Source organism: Oenanthe melanoleuca, chromosome 4, assembly GCF_029582105.1.
Source record: "Oenanthe melanoleuca isolate GR-GAL-2019-014 chromosome 4, OMel1.0, whole genome shotgun sequence".
Lineage (NCBI taxonomy): Eukaryota > Metazoa > Chordata > Aves > Passeriformes > Muscicapidae > Oenanthe > Oenanthe melanoleuca.
In genome coordinates this window covers 14,856,776-14,877,190 of record NC_079337.1, presented here as the reverse complement: position 1 = coordinate 14,877,190, position 20,415 = coordinate 14,856,776, and the positions used below count along the sequence as shown (strand labels likewise).

The 20,415-nt window shown below is 47.9% G+C and overlaps 3 protein-coding genes across 5 annotated transcripts in view; 1 reads left to right on the top strand and 2 right to left on the bottom strand.

The window, feature by feature from the left end:
• The window catches only part of HNRNPD (heterogeneous nuclear ribonucleoprotein D), a 9,229-nt gene extending 3,733 nt beyond the window's left edge, over positions 1–5,496 (bottom strand). For both annotated transcript variants that reach the window (XR_008840382.1, XM_056490227.1), the window contains exons 1-4: positions 5,186–5,496; positions 1,716–1,884; positions 831–992; positions 1–98 (exon numbers count right to left, since the gene is read on the bottom strand). The exon at positions 1–98 is cut by the window's left edge and continues 34 nt beyond it. Coding sequence is in view for 1 of the 2 variants with exons in the window: in XM_056490227.1 (XP_056346202.1) it covers positions 1–98; positions 831–992; positions 1,716–1,884; positions 5,186–5,370 (614 nt within the window). In the remaining variant the exon portion in view is untranslated. The remainder of the gene's footprint in view (positions 99–830; positions 993–1,715; positions 1,885–5,185) is intronic.
• A 1,637-nt stretch (positions 5,497–7,133) lies between these two features.
• Positions 7,134–11,129, bottom strand: HNRNPDL (heterogeneous nuclear ribonucleoprotein D like). Of its 2 annotated transcripts, XR_008840462.1 has the most exons (9): positions 10,920–11,117; positions 10,456–10,624; positions 10,206–10,367; positions 9,846–9,977; positions 9,619–9,733; positions 8,866–9,033; positions 8,588–8,684; positions 8,100–8,203; positions 7,134–7,403 (listed from the first exon to the last, which is right to left on the bottom strand). XR_008840462.1 is itself a non-coding variant. In XM_056490964.1 (8 exons), exons 1-7 carry the CDS (start codon positions 11,006–11,008, stop codon positions 8,614–8,616), a joined length of 906 nt encoding a protein of 301 aa, XP_056346939.1. In that variant the 5' UTR covers positions 11,009–11,129; the 3' UTR covers positions 7,134–7,403; positions 8,588–8,613. The 2 variants fall into 2 exon arrangements, 1 of the variants encoding a protein (XP_056346939.1); XM_056490964.1 differs by lacking the exon at positions 8,100–8,203 and having other exon boundaries at positions 10,920–11,129.
• A 91-nt stretch (positions 11,130–11,220) lies between these two features.
• ENOPH1 (enolase-phosphatase 1) lies at positions 11,221–19,226 on the top strand. Its single transcript, XM_056490966.1, has 6 exons — positions 11,221–11,556; positions 14,130–14,231; positions 14,732–14,934; positions 15,820–15,952; positions 16,220–16,343; positions 17,324–19,226. Exons 1-6 carry the CDS (start codon positions 11,473–11,475, stop codon positions 17,461–17,463), a joined length of 786 nt encoding a protein of 261 aa, XP_056346941.1. The 5' UTR covers positions 11,221–11,472; the 3' UTR covers positions 17,464–19,226.
• Positions 19,227–20,415: the final 1,189 nt, after the last annotated feature.

Here is a 20,415-nt window from a genome sequence, read left to right as displayed (position 1 = left end):
ATTATTTTCTTCACTGGCTCCTCCTCCTTGAAAGTAATGAAGCAAAATCCACGCCTCTTGTTAGTTTTGTTGTCCATGGGGAGCTCTATGGATTCGACCTGGTGGAAGACAGTAGTTTTATCTTTCATCCTGCCAATCATGTCACTGCAAAATCCTTCCAACAAATCATATCTGTTAACTGAAATTATTTAGACTTGAATATGACAACGTGACCTCACTACAAATACAGAGTTCTCTGTACCTATGGCACACAAGACTTTCTAGGCAAACAGCAGTTAAAGTTCTTAGTCCAGACTGAACTGTCTGTAAGAGGGCACATATTTAACAACCAAATTCCCTGAACAGAGTTATGACCTGAAGCTGGCGCCATCTGATAACCCATAGGGGAGCAGCAACTGTAGCAAGTTCATACAAGACCAGCTTTTAAAAACTTCAGTGATACTTAGCTCAACTACACCACCAAGAACTGGGGACAGAGAGACACAGACAACACGGTTGCACAGAATTTAGGCAAAACTGTCTCAATCTGTGCTATAGGAGATGAGCTGGGGTGGCTGAAGAACATCTCACTCAAGTGACCAAAGCACCCTGTTCAGAACACTGCCTCCCTCCCTGACTTATTGCAGCTCCCCCTTCCATCAAATCAGGCTATGCAACTCAGAGCCTGTAATTAAAACATTAAAATTCTGACCACTAACACATATGGAACTACAATGGTCATTAATCTTACATTAGCATCCATGCAGGCTGCACATGGGGATGCTTTTATTAATAGATTTGTGAAGACAGAACAAGTTCCACAAGTAAAAGCAGTTTGTTTCACCACATACCTCACCAAAAGCTCCAAAATATTCCCGTATTTTCTCCTCAGGTGTGTCTGGAGATAAGCCCCCAACAAAAATCTTTTTCACGGGTTCTTTTGTTTTCATGGCTTTAGCTCTTTTTGGATCAATGACCTTTCCATTCAGCTTGTGTTCTTTCTGGTCCATGACCTGAGGAAAATTAAAAGACAATCTTAAAAGCTTACAGCTAAATGTTTCACTGATGTTTTGAGTATGGCCAAATATGCATAAATTTCAATACTTGGATCACAGCAATAATTTGCTGCACCAAAACAAAGAGTTCTGTGATTTTTGATCACTATCCAGTGACACAGACAGTTCTGACAACTGGAACCACCTATTACCCAGCAGAAGCAAAGGTAGAACATTTCTCAAAAAGTACTCTTCTCATCCTCAAACCTTATGAAGTAAAAAATCTATACTTTACATATCATAACGGTTATGAAGGTAAAAACTTTTCTGTGTGCTGTATTCACAGCATTTTAGAAAAGTTAATAGCTAATTTTTGCTTGGCTAGAGTTCAAGTGTATCAAAGCTACTGGCTCTACTCTAGGGGTTCATGTTACAGCTCTGGAATGCAGAGACTAGAAGCTCTTTGCAAATGCTGTTTTTGCAGCAGCAAGCAGCAGATATTTATACACTGTATTTTTCAAGTGCCCAAATCCATTCCTCAGGAATCACTGCTGGTCCTGGACACAGCATCACGAGAATGATGGTTCATAAAAGAAAGCATTTTCAACAAGCACATTAAACACGCTCTGCACTCCTGAATCATCTTTACCAGAAGATGTACAAACAACACCTACAGTCATCCTAGTGAGTGCTTTATCTCTGATACCTGGATTTGGACATGTTTCATTACATTAATCCTACCTTATCCACACTCTCTGATTCTTTGAAGAGCACAAAGCCGAAGCCTCTTGATCTCCCAGTGATGGGGTCCAACTTCAGAGTGCAGTCTACAACTTCACCAAACTTCGAGAAGTAGTCCTTCAGATCCTTCTTTGTTGTGTCCCAGCTAAGGCCACCAATGAACATTTTCCTGTTAAGACAAGTTGGTCAATCTGTAAATGTGTGTAACCCAAAATCCTGCACTGCCAAGCTTTATGAGCTCAATTACCTAATGCACGGAGCTGGCAGGATTTTATCAGTCATGTCACTACACACACAGGCCTGCACTTTTTGACAACTTGCTTAAATGATTCTGGCCAGGACTGATAAAGACTTCCACATACACAAACATTTTTCACTGTCTTCTCCTGCAGCTGCTTAGTCTGCTGTCCCAAGAAACCACTAGTAGCAACAAAAAGATATTTTACTACTTCTTTGTATCTCCACCACAGGTTTAATTCCATCCAGTTATCTGTGGAGCCTCCACACAACTGCTAATGAAACACACACACAGGCAGATTAGATTTGTAAGAAGTGTGGTTAAAACAGAAGCATTTATCTACCAGTCTGAACTGGACATATGTTCAAATTAATGAACTAAAATAAAGTTTAGTTAAGTTCCCTTCCACAGAAAGCAGTTAAGAAAAAGCAAAGTACTGGTTGGTCAGAAGTTCTCTTTTCTCACAAAAACTTCATATAAACACCTGGCATAATCCATTATCATCAAGAGAATGTCTTCCCAATATTTCTGCAGCACCAGTGCTGCTGGGCAGATGTGTACAGCACATAATTAATAATCTGTATTTTCAAAAGCACACTAGAAGCTTAGAATCAAATCATAACCATCCCATCATGTTAGTAAGGCATAAAAAATATCAAAAGATGAATAATCAAGCCAGTATACACACAAATGAAACATTCCATGTTATTAGGCTTAGGAACCCATTCAAAAGAGGATTTGATTTGAGATGATCTCTTCTAATACTGATAAAGAAGATTTTACTGTGAGCTCTAACCAAAAAATATGATCCATTATGATCTATAAAAGAGCTTTCAACTAAGCTCTGCCCATTTTAACTGTCCCAACCTATTTCACAATCAGGCACAGTTATCAGGAAACCTGAAAAACCACTGTATCATGTTTCCAACCCTTCTACTTCCCACGCATAAATATTCCTGCCAATCACATAAAAGAGCATTGTACCTCCACAACTCAAACTCTCTCGAATCAAAAGCTGCTCCTGTGAACTACCTCTGATGAATTAGCTTTGATCTCACAGAACTAACAAGAGCATTCCGTTCCTGACAAACATCCATACAGATGAGGGGTTCAGGAGCTTCAGATGTTTTTAGAACAAGTCTCCAAATCTGTAACGAAGGAATACCAATTCCCTATCCCTTTATCAACTTTTCCAATTAGTTCCAGATCTCTCTTCAACAAAGTACCAACAGCCCTTTCTGTCAGCTGTGACTTCTCACTGTCCTCATGTCCACCTCGGCAAACCAGCAGCCTCATACCAGCACACACAGTAAACCAAAGGAGCTTTCTGCCCTTTGTTCACCCATCACTAGGGTCTTTAGCTTGTTTGCTCTTCTGGGGAGGCTTTTTTTAACAGAAGACACAGAGGATGCAGCATCGTGTTTCTGACACACGAGGGGTGATGCTCTAGCAGTTACTACCGACCTGACACTTGCTACACAAACCACCTGTCTCAGTATTAAGATACAGACCCGTTTTGTATCCCTAAGGACAGACACACCAAAAACACGAGCTTGAAACCAACAGCCTCTGAAGGTTTTTCACCTCTCCAAGCAGTAACTGCACCTTTGAGCCCAGCTGCAGAGCAGCAAACCACAGCTGCTTCAGTCTGCCCCTACATAAACTACTGCTGCAAGGCAAAACTGAGCTCAGCTCAAGGCTGTAACACAAACACGAGCATGACAATTCAGGAGCAGTGTCACGGCACTGCCAAGAGCTTGTAAAATAATTACATTTCCTAGCCCACAGTCTGGCTGGTCTAAGTCACGTCAGCACACACAGCTTCCCAAAATAAGTTACCAGAAGTGCACTGGGAAAGCTTTCAAACATCAGAATGAGCTAAGCAAGGTATCACAGATATGGTTTTTTCTCCTTTACTACCAGAAATGTTACCAAAACACTTTGTTTCGTCTACAGCATTAAGAAGTGACAGGTCAAAAAGACTGAACTAGACTACAAATCAATGTGATACATGTAATCGCTGCCCAATGTCACTGCACTGCTTAGAGACAACTTTTTCTAGGCTCTGTTGCCTCAAAAGAACCTGAATTTGCCCACAAAAACCCTTTAATTGGTGTGTATTCAGGGGTAATACATAAAACAAACATGCAAACTCCAAAGGCAGTTGAAGCTGTTACAGAAGAGAAGTAACAAAACTATTTTAATTTTTGCTAATCCCAGGAAAATACTCAAAAAAAGGTTCCTGTTCTCTCTGCATTATCCGAGATTATTAACATCTCTCCCAGCAACATCCCAGGTTAGTACAGAAGCAGGAAGACACTCAGGAAGGTTTTGCAGGAGTTATCTGCAGGACACGGTGGTTAGTGTTCCTTTATCCAGGTTATTTTCTGCCTTGACCAAAAACAGACCTGCAGCTCGAGTTTCTCACGAGCCTGACAGGAGACAGCAGAGCGCATCAGCCTGTCCTGTCAGTGGATTTATTACACACAAATTTCGCCGGCAATACAAAAGGGACACTGCCCCAGGCACAGACCCTATGAAGATTAAAAGCTGTCTTTAACAGAGTAATAGAACATGCTGAGCTGGAAGAGACCTATCAGAATCATCAAGGCCAATTCTCAGCCCTGCACAGGACAGCCCAAGATTCACACCATGCGCCTGAGAACATTTCCCAAGTGCTTTTTGAACTCTGGCAGATTTGGTGCTGTAACCACTTCCCTGTAGAGCCTGTTCCAGCGCCCAACCACCCTCTAGGCGAAAAACCTTTTCCTGATGCATAACCTGAACCTCCCCCGACTTCCTGCCTTTTGGACTCCAACTTCTCAAGTCCGGACACCGCCTAACACAATCCTCCCGACAGCAAGTTCCGTGAGCAGCAGAGGCATGTTTCAGGCTGGGAAGAATTCCCGGTGCCTGACGCCTCTGGCACTTAGCTAACACACTGTAATGTTTGCGACTGCAACCAGAGCACTCGGCTACATCGAGTTACGGTCTTCACGCACGCACCGCACTTCAACTCATGGAAAAGGCATCGTTAACAAGAAAAATAACTAAAAAGGGTCTGTAGTTCGAGGCACACCACCCCGTCTGCACACCGAGGGACCAGACACCGCCCCCGCCGCCCGGCCCGGCCCGTGACGTCGCCGAGGCGCCAAGTAAACAAACAGGGCGGCGAACGGGGCCGGGGGCGCCGGGCCCCGCCCGGGACACGCAGCCCACCCCTGCCGCTCACCCCTCGTCCTCCTCGTTCTTGCTGGCGTCGATCTTGGCTCCCTCCGACTCGATCCCGCCGCCGCCGCCGCCTCCCCCATCGGTGCTCCCCGCCCCCGCCTGCCCCTCAGGCTGCTCCGCCGGCTCCGCCGCGCTGCCGCCGGCCGCCACCGCCGCCGAGTCCAGAGCGAACTGCTGATCCGCCATGGCGCCGCCGCCGCCCCGCACCGGCCACCCCCGGTGCCGCCGCCTCCCCGCCGAGGCCCCGGCCCCGCTGGCGGCCCCGGCCGAGCGCGCCGATCCCGCCGATCCCTCCTCCTCTCGGCTCCCTGTTTTTAATGGCGCCGCCACCGACCCAACCTAAAATGGCGGCCGGAAGGAGCGCGGCGGGCGGGACACGTGACGCCGCCCCCGGGGAGCCGTGAGGGCGCGGGGGGAGCTCCGGCCCGGCCCGGGGAGTGCAGGGGCGGCGGGGCGGCGGGGACACTCACGGATCAGTGGGGCTGCACGGGGCTCTGGGCATCGCCCAGTCCAACCTCCCTGACAAGGCAGGGCCACCTGGAGCGGGCGACACAGGAACAGGTCGGGGTGGGTTTGGAATGGCTCCAGAGAGGGCCTCCACAACCTCCCTGGGAAACTGTTCAGTGCACTGCCACCCCCAAAGCAAAGAAGTCCTTCCTCAGCTTTAAGTGGAACTTGTGCTTTAGTTTGTGGCCATTGCTCCCTGTCCTGCCACTGGGCAGCGCTGAAAAATGCCTGGCACCATCCTCTTGGCACCTGCCTTTGAGATACTCATGTGATTGCTGAGATCCCCTTGCTTTCTCCAGACTGAACAGGCCCAGCTCTGTCTCTCTGCCGCTGTCTCTCCTCCTAAGAGAAATGCTCCAGCCCCCCATCATCTCCGTGGCCTTTCACTGCACCCTCTCCAGGAGCCCCTCGCCTTTCCTGTGCTGAGGAGCCCAGGCCTGGACACACTACTCCAGCTGCACTGCACAAGGGCCAAGTAGAGCAGGAGGAGCACAGATTGAAGGAAAACTTGGCTCTTGGCAGAGATTTATGTATTAACAAACCACCGTAGCAATGACGCCACAGCCTTGTGGCACAAGTCTCCCTCAGCCCCTCAGTTACTGTGGAGGACAGTGCCAGATCCAGCTGCACTCATGAATGCAGCAGATAAACTCAGTGCTGTGGCTTTGTGCTGATTCTTTAGTTTGTGAGCTTTAACAAACAAGGTTAATTTTGATGCTTGACTAGGTATTTGTGCTGAGAAACATCAAATCTTCAGGCAGACTGCTGCAATCCTTTTGCCTCAGACAAATGCATATACTCCTTTACCCATCGCAATCACTCTCCTGATCTAGAAATGTGCTGGGTTAATTCAGTGTTCCTTCTTCAGCAATCAGACACTCAAGGCTTTTAGGTGTTGCTTGCTAGTGTGCACTGGATGGGAAACCTGTTTTCTGATCCAGGTGAGAAGAATACTTACAGCACATTACTTGTATCAAGTTATACAGAAAATAGTTGCTGACCCTAAAGTTCAAGCACTTGTAATCTCCTGCTTGGAACTGGAATAGAAATAGGCAGTGTAGGAAAGTAAATAAGCCAGGCTCTAGAATACTTGAGGTTTTAAGTGTTTGAAAAACCTTGGGAAGCTCCAACTCCTCCAGCAGTGCTGTCAGCATTAAAGAAGTGCTGCTACAGCTCTAGCTCCCTCCTGAGATGTACAAAACTGGCAGCATTGTGCCACAGACCACTCTCTCATCTTTGCTGCAGAGGGCAGGACAGGACTCTGCCATCTGCCACAGTGATGCTCATTCCAAGCACTCTGGTGCTGTCAGGACAGATCAGGAGGAAGAATGGGCTGTATGGATCTGCTCTCACAGTAACCCTGATCTCCAGAGAGGTACCTGCCCTTCTATCCAAGCAAAACTGTAGTTATGCCACTTTAAGGTGACAACAAGAATACACACTCACTTAAGTAAGCATTTATTAGAGAATCTTTTAACATGAAATTATACAAATAAAGTTTGTATAAACACAAGTCCACATTGTGTCATAACATGAATGGCAAAAAGAAAGTAAAAACCATAAAAGAAAACTAGTCGGCCGCTATGTACAGTTGGACACAGTTGTGTCATACACTAAAAGTCTTTTACAAAATAGTCATTTCCTCTCACGAAGACCACCCTCCATTCACTCACGATGCGTTGCAAGATGGCTTTTTGTTGCAGTATCTCTACCTAAAAAATCAAGACAAAATGCATGTCAGAACTGTGACAGTTACTACAGGATTGTTAAAAGGTCCATTTTCATGAACTGCTTTAAGTCTTCTATATATTCCTTTCTTCACTGTTAAAGATCATATGCATATTTATTAAGGTAACAAAAGAGGTTTGTTTAGTTACCCATCAGTAATTTATTTTCCCAAATATTGCCATTCAGCCCATCTAGGAGACTGCTCAAAACAAGAACCATCCAATTTAGACAAGCAAGCAGGCTCTGGATCACATTCTTTTCCATTGGAAACACTGCCAAAAGGCTTTCTGATTATTTGTTTATACAACTTAACGACTTATGTGCAACACAAGTCAGGTCACTTTAGTTCAGACAGTTGATATGCATATGATCTTTAATGTTTATCCAGATTTAAAAGTTCGTTTTGGTTTGCAGATTTCACTATTAGCTATAAAAAGAAAAAAGCAAGCATTAAAATCTTAAAGAATGCACATTTAAAATGAGGTTCCACAATTGAAATACAACACTAAACAGAAGACCAAATGATTAAGCTGTAAAGGCATTTATGTACTTTAACTCCTGTAAAAAACCATTTAAGTTAAAGACACTTAATCTCCAAAAAAGATTAAAAAAAGAAGCCAAAGTCTGAAGTTTTCCACTTTAATCTTTACGCTGGTACATGAAGTTGGAAGAGACCATACCACAGGACAGCGTTTTCTGGTGTATGCCTTGCGCTCTGCCTGCAACGTGCGACCCCAGAGATAGACGTGGTCAGGGTGACACACGGCCTGCAATGAAGTTCCCGCTGGCGGGTACAAACAAGGTATAATGTCAGAGTTAGAAGACAACATTCTTGTTTTCCTTAAGTTGTACCCATTTCAGTACTTTACCTGTTAATACTTCTAATAAGTTTAATTATTCCTCTAGATCACCTGGTACACAACGCAAACCAGAAAAACTCTTATGTTTTTCTGAAGTACTAAAGAAGATAAAGTCACATTTTTACAAAGTTAAAGATCTATAGACACGTAGGCAAAGCTGGTTTTAAAAAAAAAAAGTATTTTTTAAGTTAACAAAAGCTTAATTAAAAGGAAAAGTCATGCTAGGCAAGTTTTTACTCTTCGTTTGTCTATTGATCTTTAAATTAGATTAGAGGTAGTGGGAGTGGAGCTCGTGCTCATGTACACACCTGTTAGTCAGGTACTAGGTACTGCTCTAGTACGGCTGGTAGTTGTTTTGGTGGTTGCCGCCGCCACGGGACGCCTTCCCATACGTGCTTTGTTGGCCTGGAGGTGACATGGGGGAAAAACAGAACCCACAAGCGTTAACATCCAGCCTCAGAAGGAGACTTCACACACAGCAGCACACCAACAGATCTCATCTTCAGAGCCATGGGCTGAGCAAGAGCAGTGCTCCAGAGAGGGGATGCATGCTCTTGTTATCGGGAATGAGGACAAAAGCACTTACCACTGTAATCTGTGTATCCCGGCCCATATCCATAGTTGGGATAGTTGTACCCCGAGTAGTCGTAGCCTCCATAGCCACTGTAGCTCTGATCACTGTAAGCGCTGTTGTAATTCCCATAGCCTTGATCATAATAGTTATTAAATCCTTGGTTCCAGTTTTGTCCCTGACCTGAAACCAGGTATAACAAGTGTAAGTTTCAAAACTTATTTTACTCCTCTCCTGTGCCCCCTTATCTAACTTTTTGGATATGAGAATAATCAGTAATTGCCTGAGCACCAAGTGACAGCACAGGACGAGCCTTACTGCAAGATGTGAGTTGCAACTGCTTGGCCTTTAAAGATTGAGATGCATTAGCCTGTAACATAACAGCTGATTCCTTCTGATCCATTTGAAGGAGCAGCAGTGACCACCCTAGTCCTTAGCAAACAGCTCCTGGCTTCTTCCACGGGCCAATTGAGTGTATCCCTTTCAGGTGAAAGTGTAACTGTGCTGGCTACACTGTCCACTAAGGGTGTACAGAAGCACCCCACATCCACCTTGCCCCTTCACCACTTGAATGCAAGCAGAGCAAGAGGAGATTCCTCAGCTTCACCAAGCAACCATAACCACCAAAACACCACTTGCTAACAGGCTATTTTACACATTTGATTTAAACATGAGATCTGCACACAGTCTTCAAACTAGAATACCAACAAACATCTGAGTGTTAGTTAAGTACTTTTTCACATTAATAGAACCACTGAAAACACTCACCCCGTCCACGCCCCCTTCCGCCTCCACGTCCACCAGAAGAATTGCTTTTCCCTCCTTTTTGCTGCTGCTGCTGCTGTCTGTACACCTCTTTGGGCTGTGCTACTTTGATCTCACACTGTAAGGAAAGAAATTCTTTAACTTATCAAGAATTCCAAGAGCATTTTGTGAGCTGCTTTTACAGAAGCCTATAGATAGATTTCACATGCTAAGAAGAAGAGTTTTCCCACCTTGCCTGAACCAATCTGGTGGTATCTGCTCTCTAGTAACTTCTTTACTGGCTCTTCATCTGTGTATGTGATAAAACAAAACCCCCTCCTTTCATTTGTCTTCGTGTCCATGGGAAGTTCAATATTTTCAATCTGGAATCAAAATGAATATAAACAATGTGTGAAATCTGCGAGCAACTTCTTAAGCCACCAGAAACTATACACAGTGCATAAATCAGACCATTACAATTTTATGAAATCATTAACATACAGATTAAACTACCTCTAGTTTTGGTCAACTCCCTCCTCACAAGTTATTTAAGAGAGAGGTAAGACTACACTCGAGAACCAGAGGTGTTCTTATATGCCAATATACCATACCTCGCCAAAAGCACCGAAGTACTCCTTAATCTGTTCTTCAGATGTATCCGGACTCAGCCCACCAACAAACACTTTTTTGGGTGGCTCCTTCCCTTTCAGCGCTTTTGCCCTTTTAGGATCTATTAACTTCCCATCCAGTTTGTGTTCCTTCAGTTCCAACACCTAAGAAGCAGACAAAGGAACAAAGTCTCAGATCACCACAGCCACTCAAGCTGGCTTCGTGCCATCGCTCCGCAGGAAAAGCACGCACCTTCTCCACGCTGGCAGCATCCTTGAAGAGCACGAACCCAAACCCCCTCGACCTCCCAGTGACCGGGTCTGTTTTGATGGTGCAATCCACAACCTCGCCGAACCGCGAGAGATACTCCGTCAGGTCCTTCTTGCTGGTGTCCCAGCTGAGGCCTCCGATGAACATTTTCCTGGAGGGCAGAAATACGGATGGGGTGAGGGAGCGCCGGGGGAGCCCCCCCGCGCCCCCACAGGCCGCCGGTGACGTCACGGCCCCGACCGGCCCCCCCGTTTGTGTCCCCGCCCCGCGGAAACTGGGTCACCCGCCCGGGACACAAAGGCGGGCGCGGCCATGCTGCGGGAAGGGAAGCGAAGGCAAGGCCGCGCTCCCGCCAGCACCGAGCCGCCCCCCGAGCCGCGGGGCGGGGGGCGGAGATGGCCGCGCTACTCCCCCACAGCTCCCCCCCGCCACATCCCCGGCCCTACCCGTCGTCCTGCTGGTTCTTGCTCGCGTTGATCTTGGAGCCCTCGGCGAACTCCTCCTGGCCGCCGCTCATCTCGGTCGCGTCCTCCATGGCGGGGCGAGGGCGGCGGGGGTGCTCGTGCGAGCGGCGGACACAGCGGAGACCTGCTCCCGGCAGAAAATGGCGGCGGAAGAGATCCGGGCACCGCCTGCGCCTCCCTTATATACCCGCGCCGGCAGCCAATCAGCGCCGCCCTCCCGCCCGGCGCCGCAGCGCCCCCGGCGGCTCGCGGCGGGGCTGCAGCAGCCGCGCTGTGGCCGCCATCGCGCGGGCTGGGCCGGGCCAGGCCGGTGCCGCTGCTCCGGGCGGGCACGGCCACCGCCGCACCGGGTACCGCCACGGGCGGGCGCCGCGGCTGAGCGGGCCTGCCGGCGCTGGGTGCTACCGCGTCACCCAGAAACCCGGTTCCGGCGGCGGCGGGGCGGGGCGGGGCGGGCGCTCCGTGGGCGGGCACAGCCGGCGCGGCGCTCCCCGCCGCCGCGCGTCCCCGGTGCGCCCCACGTGCCGCCGCCGCCATGGGCGTGCTGCCGGTGCCGGCGGAGGTGCGCGCCATCCTGCTGGACATCGAGGGCACCACCACCCCCATCGCCTTCGTCCAGGTGAGAGCCGGGCACCGCGGGGGGCTCCGGTAGCAGCGCCCTTCGTACCGCGACCTCACTCCCCGGCAGGCCGAGGGGCCGCCGGGAGCCGCAGCCGTGTCCATTTATCTGCCTTTTTCCCAATAATGCTCACGAGCAAGTACGCCTTGTCTTGCCGGTCGGCCGCCCCTTTGGTGGGCTGGGGAGCGGGTCACTGCCGCAGGGCAGGTCAGGATTTATTTTATGGGTTCAGGGCAGTTGGAGTGCTCGCAGCCGAGCCGGGAAAAGCCCTCGAGCATGGCTGTTCCTTTGATGACAGGAGCTGCAGCACCGCACCCGGGTCTGCAGACAGCCTCTTTGAAGCGCGGTGTTTCCTGCCCCAGTGCCAGAATGAGCGGTGTGCAGTGATCGCTGGTGGCGGGGCTCCGCTGCCGGGTCCCCTCGGGGGCTGGCACAGCCCGGTGCCCCCGGCGCAGGGACACACCGGGTGTACGAGCGCCTTCCCTTGCCGAGGGAAATGCTTGAGACTCCTGGGAGTGCTGGGCTAGGTGCAGATCCCAAAAGGCGAGTCTGTAGGAGAACCGCAAATGGTGATAGGCGCGGGTCCAGCGAGCGGATGGATCCCTTCTCCCGCCCTCAATTCACCGCGATTTCTCCACCAGACCTTTGGTAGATCTTTGCAGCCGGTGGCTTACAAAGGTGCTTTGTGACCCACATGGCAGGTGAAGGCTCCTGCAGGCTTTCTAGAGACTTCTGCTAACACAGTTTACTAGCTGAACAGCGTGACCTACATCTTTCCTGTCCGTGCTCTCGAAGAAACTTCAGGTCTAGATGGCATTACAGCTGCCTCCCTCCCCTCAATAGCTGTCAATTCAAACACTTTGGACAGCTCAGGTTTCTGACTAAACATCTATCAGAGCAATAAGTTGTTTCTGTCCACCCTGAAGCCGTTTTGCAGTTGTGCAGACAACATGCCACGCACCTGAGACTCTGGGTTTCCACCCAGTGTCTTTCTGCTGCAGGGAGGCCAAATGAGCTTTGGTTCTCAATAAAATTCAGTTTGATGGAAATCCTGAAAATGCTTGGAACAAATTATTTCATTTGGTCTTTCAGTTAACCTTTATTTGCCTTTGAAAGGTCCACTGATGGTTCAGCAGACAGTATTCTTCAGTATTAAACGATTTTATTTAATCCTTTCTCTAATGTTAGAATTACTGAATCTGCAAAGTAAGGAAATAGAATAAGTCAGTTGATGGGTGGATTAAGGAAAGATACCAGAAAAGAGAGTATTTGGAGTCTTTCTATCACACAGACTCATGGCCTATTAAACTTAGCACATCATTGACTGGGATCACTTTTGACATTCATAAACCATCTGTCCCACTAGTTGTCTACTACTCCAGCTGTCACATGGGTGTCCCCAAATTACAGAATCCACTGATGTTTCAGAATCTGTTTGGAAGTTTGTTTTAGCCAGCACAAGAGTATGAAACACTGCTTTTGAAAAACAATTGGGTCCTTTTGACATCTGAGTTGTAAAGGAGATTAAACCAAGCCAGCAGGTCAGCTGCATTTCCCAGTGGATTCTCTTTAATTTCATCTGTGATTTAAAGGATAGTTTGAAAATAAAGGAAATGGGAGAGTAACTGGGGGCATTATAAGGCTTTTGATTTCCCTAGCCAGTTTGCGGTAATTCTTTAGGCAATTTGCATTGTTTTTAAAATATACAACATGGAAAACACAATATTAGAGCAATAGAAAATCCTGAAGTTCTGCTACCACATCACACTCTCAGGACCACTGCTTTCTTAATTCAGTAACAAGCTAAAGGTGACATACAACAAGGAACTATGGGCCATTTTTGAGGAGAGGTGAGTTCAGGTTAGTTTTTTCCCCAATTAAGAAAGGCTCAGTTCTCTACCCAAAGGAAGGATTTCCCTGCCCTTTTTGACCTGAGGCTTTTTTCACACCCGGAGATGCACAGTGGCTGCTTGTGGCTTCTGACTCGTGAAGCACCACTAATGAGAGCAATTTGTAATTATTTCTGGTTGCCCTTGGGATCTCTGGGAAGGTTTGTAATTGAAGGTTTGTAATTTTCCTGTGGCACTGTTCCCAAACCCCATTTAATTTCATTTGCAAGACTGTCCTGTGGAGTTTGGTGTCACTGGACCAGGCTTTTCATTTTAAAAGGTCCTCTAGCTTTGGTGAGAGGTTGAGAGGTTTTTTTCAGAATGACCTTTGCTAGGACAAGTGCCCCCTCAGAAATACAATAGCATAACCTGTTCAGAGTGCATACATTGTTAGCCTTGAACTCCTCAGATAGTGGGAATGTGGTGCCATTTGAGACATTTTTTGGCAAGACTAGGAAAAGTTAGCACCCACCTTTCCATTGCAGGTTTTAAAACTTTCAGCTATGTAAACATTTCTGTAACCAGGCAGACACCCTTGGCAGGAAGTTTCACCAGCTGCAGCACTGTAGGGGAAGCTTGAGTTTGGGAAAATAACTGTACATGGCAGCATGTGTGAGCAGTTCCTTTAAAAGCCAGTCAGCCTTACCTGTGGCAGGTTAAAGGAGCAGCCTGTTTTTCTGCCAGGAGACGTTGTTCCCTTACATCAAAGACAACGTGAAGGAGTATCTGCGTGCTCACTGGGAGGAGGAGGAGTGCCAGCAGGATGTCGGACTGCTGAGGAAACAGGTGAAGTAACAGAGTTATTCTGTGTCTGCATTTTCATGGCATGCCTGAGGCTCCAGGTCACTCAGACTCTCCTGGACACCCCACATTTTTCCCTGTCTCTGCCCTCATCCATAGAGGCTGGTTGCCTCGATGGTTGGATTCTCTCCCATCCAAAGCCTGGGGGCAGCAGCTTTCCTCAGCTCACCTTGGTCTTCACAGCCCCTGGGCAGCTGTTGAGCCAAGACTTTCCAGCTTTTTGCCTACACTGTGCCCTTCTCTTGTTGCATCCAAACCTCTTTTGGGAAGCAGCACAGGGGGATGGCAAAGCACTTGTTCCACACAGGGCAGTGGATGCTGCCTCTTAACAAGGACACAGCATCAATTTGAGACTTGTGGCTGAAGCCAACAGGTGGATTTGCTTCTTTGCCTTAATTACAGTAATGAAGCACTGTAAATGGCCCGTAGAGGGATCCAACCCACACTTGGCACTGTTAACAGCACGCTCTGACACCACCATGCAGGCTCAGGAGGACTCCAGCCTGGCCGGGGCCGTGCCGATCCCCCTGGAGAGCGGCAGCGGGGAGGAGGAGCTGGAGCGCGTCATCCAGGCCGTGGTGGACAACGTGCACTGGCAGATGGCCCTGGACAGGAAAACCACGGCACTGAAGCAGCTGCAGGGACACATGTGGAGGGCAGCCTATGCCACCGGCCACGTCAAAGGAGAGTGAGTAATGGTGTGAGTAGTTGTGTGCCCCCTCCTGGGGGGCAGGCGTGGGGGGCATCCTTCATGAAAGTTATTAGCAGAATAGTTTCATAAACTATTCCTGTAAGCCCCACTTGCAAATACAAGTAGCATACTAGCTCAGCAGACAATATTTGAGAGATTTCTTGGTTTACCAAGAGTCTAAGACACAAGTACGAACCTCTTACAGTTCTCTACTTGCATGTCTTATCCCGAAATTGCACTCATATTTTGGAACAAGTATAAACAAGCCAGGGTTGCAGGGTCAGACCCTCTCAGTTGTTTCCTCCTCCTTTATCTTTTACCTGTGTGCTTCCTGCTTTTCCACTTCTTTTTGTCTTCAGATTCCTCTTTATGTTTCATTCACAGTACAGGAGGGCTTAAGTAGGGGCAACTTAAGTTAAGTCTGATCTCCTTATTTAAGAGATATTTGGTTAAACTATGCATTGCAGGTCTCTAAGTAAGTAAAACAAACCCATAAATTTACAAAGTGTTTTTCAAATGAGGAATGAGGAAGAAGAAAAGGAGCTCACAGAAAAATGTAACAGAGATGTAACAAAACCCAAAAACAAGTCAAGAGAGACAGATATCCTGTTGGTTTTGTTTTAAAAACAAAGCTAAATTGTTTTACAGTGATCCAAAAACTGTGGAGAAAGCTGCCTGCTTGGCTGCATTCAAGGAGTGAAATCTCTAAAATCTCCTTGCCCAGCTCTGCATCCCCTGCTGGTGAAAGAGACTGCCTGGTTCATTTTCAATGAAGTCCCCTCACAAACTAATGGGATAAATTAATTGTCACAGTGCCTGGTTAATGATGTCCCTCCAGGTGCCTCTGGGTTTGCCCTTACCTGCTGCCCTGTTTTGCTGCAGAATCTTTGAGGACGTTGTTCCAGCCATCAGGAAGTGGCGGGAAGCAGGGATGAAGGTCTACATCTACTCTTCAGGCAGCGTTGAAGCCCAGAAGCTCCTCTTTGGATACTCTACAGAAGGTGATATTCTAGAGGTAGATAACCTTACCACCTTCCTTACAGCTTTCCCCCTGCAGAGCACTCCCCTCACAACCTCCCTTGCTGTAATACTTCGGGTATGAATTCTGTGACAGGAAGGTGGGGCAGTGGGTTTGATCCGTGGGAATTCAGCTCAAACAGTTGATTGTGAGAGCATGGCTGCATCAACCCCTCGTTACTGTGGCAGAAAGGGAGGGAGGGAGGCTTATCCCTGCTCTTCAGGTAGCACTCAGCAATGGCTTGTGCTTCTCTCTCTCTTTCAGCTCTTTGATGGCCACTTTGATACCAAAATAGGCCCCAAGGTAGAAAGTGAGAGCTACAGGAGGATTGCTGCCAGTATTGGGTGTGCCACCAACAACATCCTCTTCCTGACAGATGTCCCTCGAGGTATGTGACCTGCCAGTCCTACTGGCTCTCACCTGTGCAGGGCAGGCAGTGCTCTTCAGAGGTGTGCTTCTGACTTCCCACAAGCACCCCAGAAGTGCTTCAGCACCTTCCCCCTTGCTGCTGCCATCCTCCTTTACACACCCAGGCTTGCACACAGCAGTGGGATGTCCGTGTGCAGCGCTGCAATGGGGGAAAATAGGTCAAGTAGAAAACCTGCCTTTGCACCAGCCAGGAAAGAGACTGCTGAAGCAGAGCTGAAGCATGCCCCATTTACAAACAGGGTCAGTGGTCTGGCAGTGCTCAGGGGAAATGATGGTGTTTGCTGTGGTGCTACGTGGCTGGTTCTTTGTGCCACTCATGGTTAGGTTGTGTTCAGCACCAGGAAAACGTTGCTTCAGGTTGCCAAGGCTTGACCCCTGGAAAGCCAGGCTTGAGAAGGTAATTTAATTCTTGCTTTTGCTGGAAATATCTTTCTGGCAGAAATGGCACTGGGTCTCAGTCTAAGCCAGTTCAGTCCCCCAGAGTTAGTCCTTACCTCCTCCCCAGCCTTGGCAGCAGAGCTGCTGGGACCTTGTAGTTACCTCCTTTTCCCTGGATCATCTTCCAGTGGTCTTTTGTGCTCAGGGAGCAAAAAGAAGCTTGTGAGAAGTGACTGGGGGAGGGGGGTCTGACCACAGCCTCATGACAGGAATTGAGCTGATGGTGTGTGCTGCCTGCAAGGTGCCTTGGAAGCCATCAGCTGGCAGAGGGGAGAGGATGGTGAGGCAGCCAGCTCCTGTCCCTTCCTGCAGCTACAGCCATCCACAGCAGGTCTGCCAGGAGCTGGTTCCTCTCTAGAGCCCTGCCACGTGCAAACGCTGCTTTCTCAGTCTCAGCCTTTAGAGGCACTCGAGTGTTTTGGGGCATCCTCAAGCCTTGGGGACCCTGATGAGGTCAGTGAGCAGCTCTCAGCTCCTCTGTCCCCACTCTGTCTGTTTCAGAAGCCAATGCAGCCGAGGAGGCGGACACTCACGTGGCTGTGGTGATCAGACCGGGCAACGCAGGACTGACGGACGATGAGAAATCCTATTACAGCCTCATCTCGTCTTTCACCGAACTCTTCTTGCCTTCCTCCACTTAGGGAAAGCGGTGCACGCACAAGAGACTGTGCTTCACCTGGCTGTCCTTGTGAAACGTTAGGTAACTTTGTCCATAATCAGAATTCTGAACCAAATCCACATTATGTGTTGGGCCTCGTGCAGGCAGGTATGGATGGAGAGTGTGGTGTGGGGTCCCTTGTGCAGTAGGACAGAAGCCTGCTGCCAGCTGGAGCTGGGAACAGGCAGGGAGCAGCACCCATGAGCCCTGCTGTTCCTCCCCTTTCCTGGCTAGCAGCTAGCTAAGGGAATGCTTCCTTCAGACTCATCCACTGAAATCTGGTGCTGAGATGCCCCACCCTGAGCTCTGTCATTTATAGAAGCAGTCTGCAAACAAGGTTTATGTCCTCTTGTCCTAGAGGGAGCGCTGGGGACCACAGGGGGATATGTGAGCTTCTCCCTGCAGATAGGATTTCTGGCTAAGTCAAAAACATTCACAGTTAGGATTCCCAAAGGAAAATGCCAGCTTTGGGTTATAATACAGTAGGTTTGGGCTGCCACAGAAAAAGCCAGCCCTTGCTGCAGGCAAGCTCTTTATAACAATGTATATCTTGACTGTGCAGTAGCTCTAGGTACAGAACAGTACAACTTGCATACAGAAGCTCCTTAGAGCTCCACAGCCAGCCTACCCAGAATGAAGTATATTTAAATACAGCTTTAAAAATTAAATTCTGGACACACTTCACTGCTGTATCATGGTGCTGGGCTATGGGACACAACTGGCTGAACCCCAAAGTCAGCTTGACAGCATTTCTGAAGTATCTCAGCACTGACCCATGGAGCTCCTCCTCCAGCCAACATCACCCAGCCACACATTCATAGCACTGGCCAGCTGTGAGCAAACCTTGACAAACTGCTCCTGAGGGCAGACATCCTGCTGCATTTGAAGAGAATTAAACCCCTGACCTTTTCACCTTACCTAAGTTGTGCCAATGTAGATCAGACGGTCATGGAGTTTTTCCTAATATAGTAAATAAAAACACAACTTTGCTTTCATTGTGTTCACTCCATCACAGCATTTAGCCTTCCTGTCTTAGCACCTGTGATCCCAGCACCTAAAAGGCAAATTTTATTATTTCTAAATCTGTGAACACTGTGTTCCTGCTTTCCCCTTCCCCAGTCCTTTTAAGGCAGCAGCCTTGTCCTGCCAAGGAAGCTGTACTACCTCCCACTACCATTTTAGGATTACAGTTGTGGCTCAGTGCAGGAGAGCCATAGGTAGGTTATAGAGGTAGTAGTGGAGTCAGAGGCTGTCTGTCTGAAGTCCCCATTTCCCCATTCCCTGCTGCTGGCATCATATACTGGTGTCTTGCCCTCACAGCCAGCCAGAATATAATATATGCATGCTGCCTTCTGAGCTCTGATCTATACCTACAGCTGTCCCTGTTGAGGGAGGCTGATAGGTAAAAGAACAAGGAAGAGACAGGCACTTGGGGAGGAAACCACATTGTGTCAGCATGGCCCTTCTAAAAATTTAATAGTAGCAGGTCAGGCTGTGGGGCAACTAGTCCAGATGCCTTTCTGGGCTGTGCAATGGGTGTGATCCTGCTCCTAGAAAGAGCCTGCTAATTAGTGCTGTTACAATAAGTGTATCTGCATGGCTGAATGGTCCCTGGCTTCCTTAAGTGATAATGTTAATTATTACACTGTAAATAAATACTCACCTTTTGTTTTGCCTTTGCCATCAGAAAGCTATGCTTGGGGTAGGGACAAAAATAAAACTCACTTTCTCCACAAAAGCACTTTATTTAGTGGTCATGTTTCAGTGTATATCAGTTGTCATTTGGTTGTACTGAAATGTGCTGTTAGAAATACTCTAAGAAATGTACAGAATTATCACTAAAAACCTGAAGTTCAGTTTGGATTGCATATAGGAAAAGGAGCAAAAGGAAAAAAAATAACCACATAATCTTTTGTTTCCTCTGATGAAATTATAAAAGCTAAAATAATAAATTTAAAGTATCAATTAGGGGAAAAAAAGTCACAGTGGACTATTTACAGTAAAACACCCTTAGAACAAATTGCTATATTGTGCTCCATATGGATTGAGTGTGTGCCAGTGCAAGAGGATCTCCACCTGCATGTTCCCCAGACTGTCCCCTCCTGCCCTTGCCCAAGAGGAGCTCCCTGGATGAGCCTCAAGGGAGCTGGCACCTCACTGTTGTGTCCTTGGCCATTCTCAGCACATCCTTCCAGGAAAGCTTTTCACTAATGACACTACTACAATCCACAACCACCCTCTGTTGGCCAAAAATGCTCTGGATTTGTAACAGCTGCCTGAGAACAAGTTTTGGTGCACAGAAAATAAAGGGTTGGCTGAAAGCTTTCTGCTTAACACACAGTTAACTTTGTCTCAACTGTTTCTCCTCTCAGGAGAGGCCTGTGACTTTTGCAGAAGACTGAATGCCCTTTTGCCTTTTTCCTCTCTGTCAGATATATGTCAGTATGAGTTTCCCTTCAAGTGCCTTTTCCTACCATTTTAATTACTGCTTGTTTTCCTGCCGCTCAGACAAGATGTAAACCTAAGCTGAGCCTGATTTGTGGAGGAAAATAGGAGCCATGTCCATGAGAAGCAACTCCCATCACTCCCCTGCCCAGCAAATACAGCAGCCTTCTAAAATCTGGTTTTCAAGTAGGCTTTGAGGTCCTTTTCTGAAAACAGACCTTTTGTTTGAAAACCTCCCTTTAGAGAAGGAGAAGCCCTTCTGGTTTTGCTGTTCTTGTACCTCCAGCCCTCAGGCAGATCACTCAGCCTCCAGGGCAGAACTCCCTCCTGGCACCCTGGAAGCCCATTTAAACCTGTGGCTGGCTCCACTCAGGACAACTAGCCACTCTGAGGGGCCCAGAGCCCAAACCAGCATATCTGAAGTTTGGCTTGCACAAGGAGCGAAAACACACCCTGTGCCCAGAACCACTGGTACTGTTCTTGTGGCAGA

Coding starts and splice junctions, on each gene's coding strand:
- HNRNPDL (XM_056490964.1), bottom strand. CDS start 11,008: ATGGAGGACGCGACCGAGATGAGCGGCGGCCAGGAGGAGTTCGCCGAG. Junction 9,034..9,618: donor CGGAAGGGGGCGTGGACGGG/GTGAGTGTTTTC, acceptor ACCTGGTTTCAG/GTCAGGGACAAAACTGGAAC. Junction 8,685..8,865: donor GGGATACACAGATTACAGTG/GTAAGTGCTTTT, acceptor TGTCACCTCCAG/GCCAACAAAGCACGTATGGG.
- ENOPH1 (XM_056490966.1), top strand. CDS start 11,473: ATGGGCGTGCTGCCGGTGCCGGCGGAGGTGCGCGCCATCCTGCTGGAC. Junction 11,557..14,129: donor CCCCCATCGCCTTCGTCCAG/GTGAGAGCCGGG, acceptor TTTTTCTGCCAG/GAGACGTTGTTCCCTTACAT. Junction 14,232..14,731: donor TCGGACTGCTGAGGAAACAG/GTGAAGTAACAG, acceptor ACCACCATGCAG/GCTCAGGAGGACTCCAGCCT.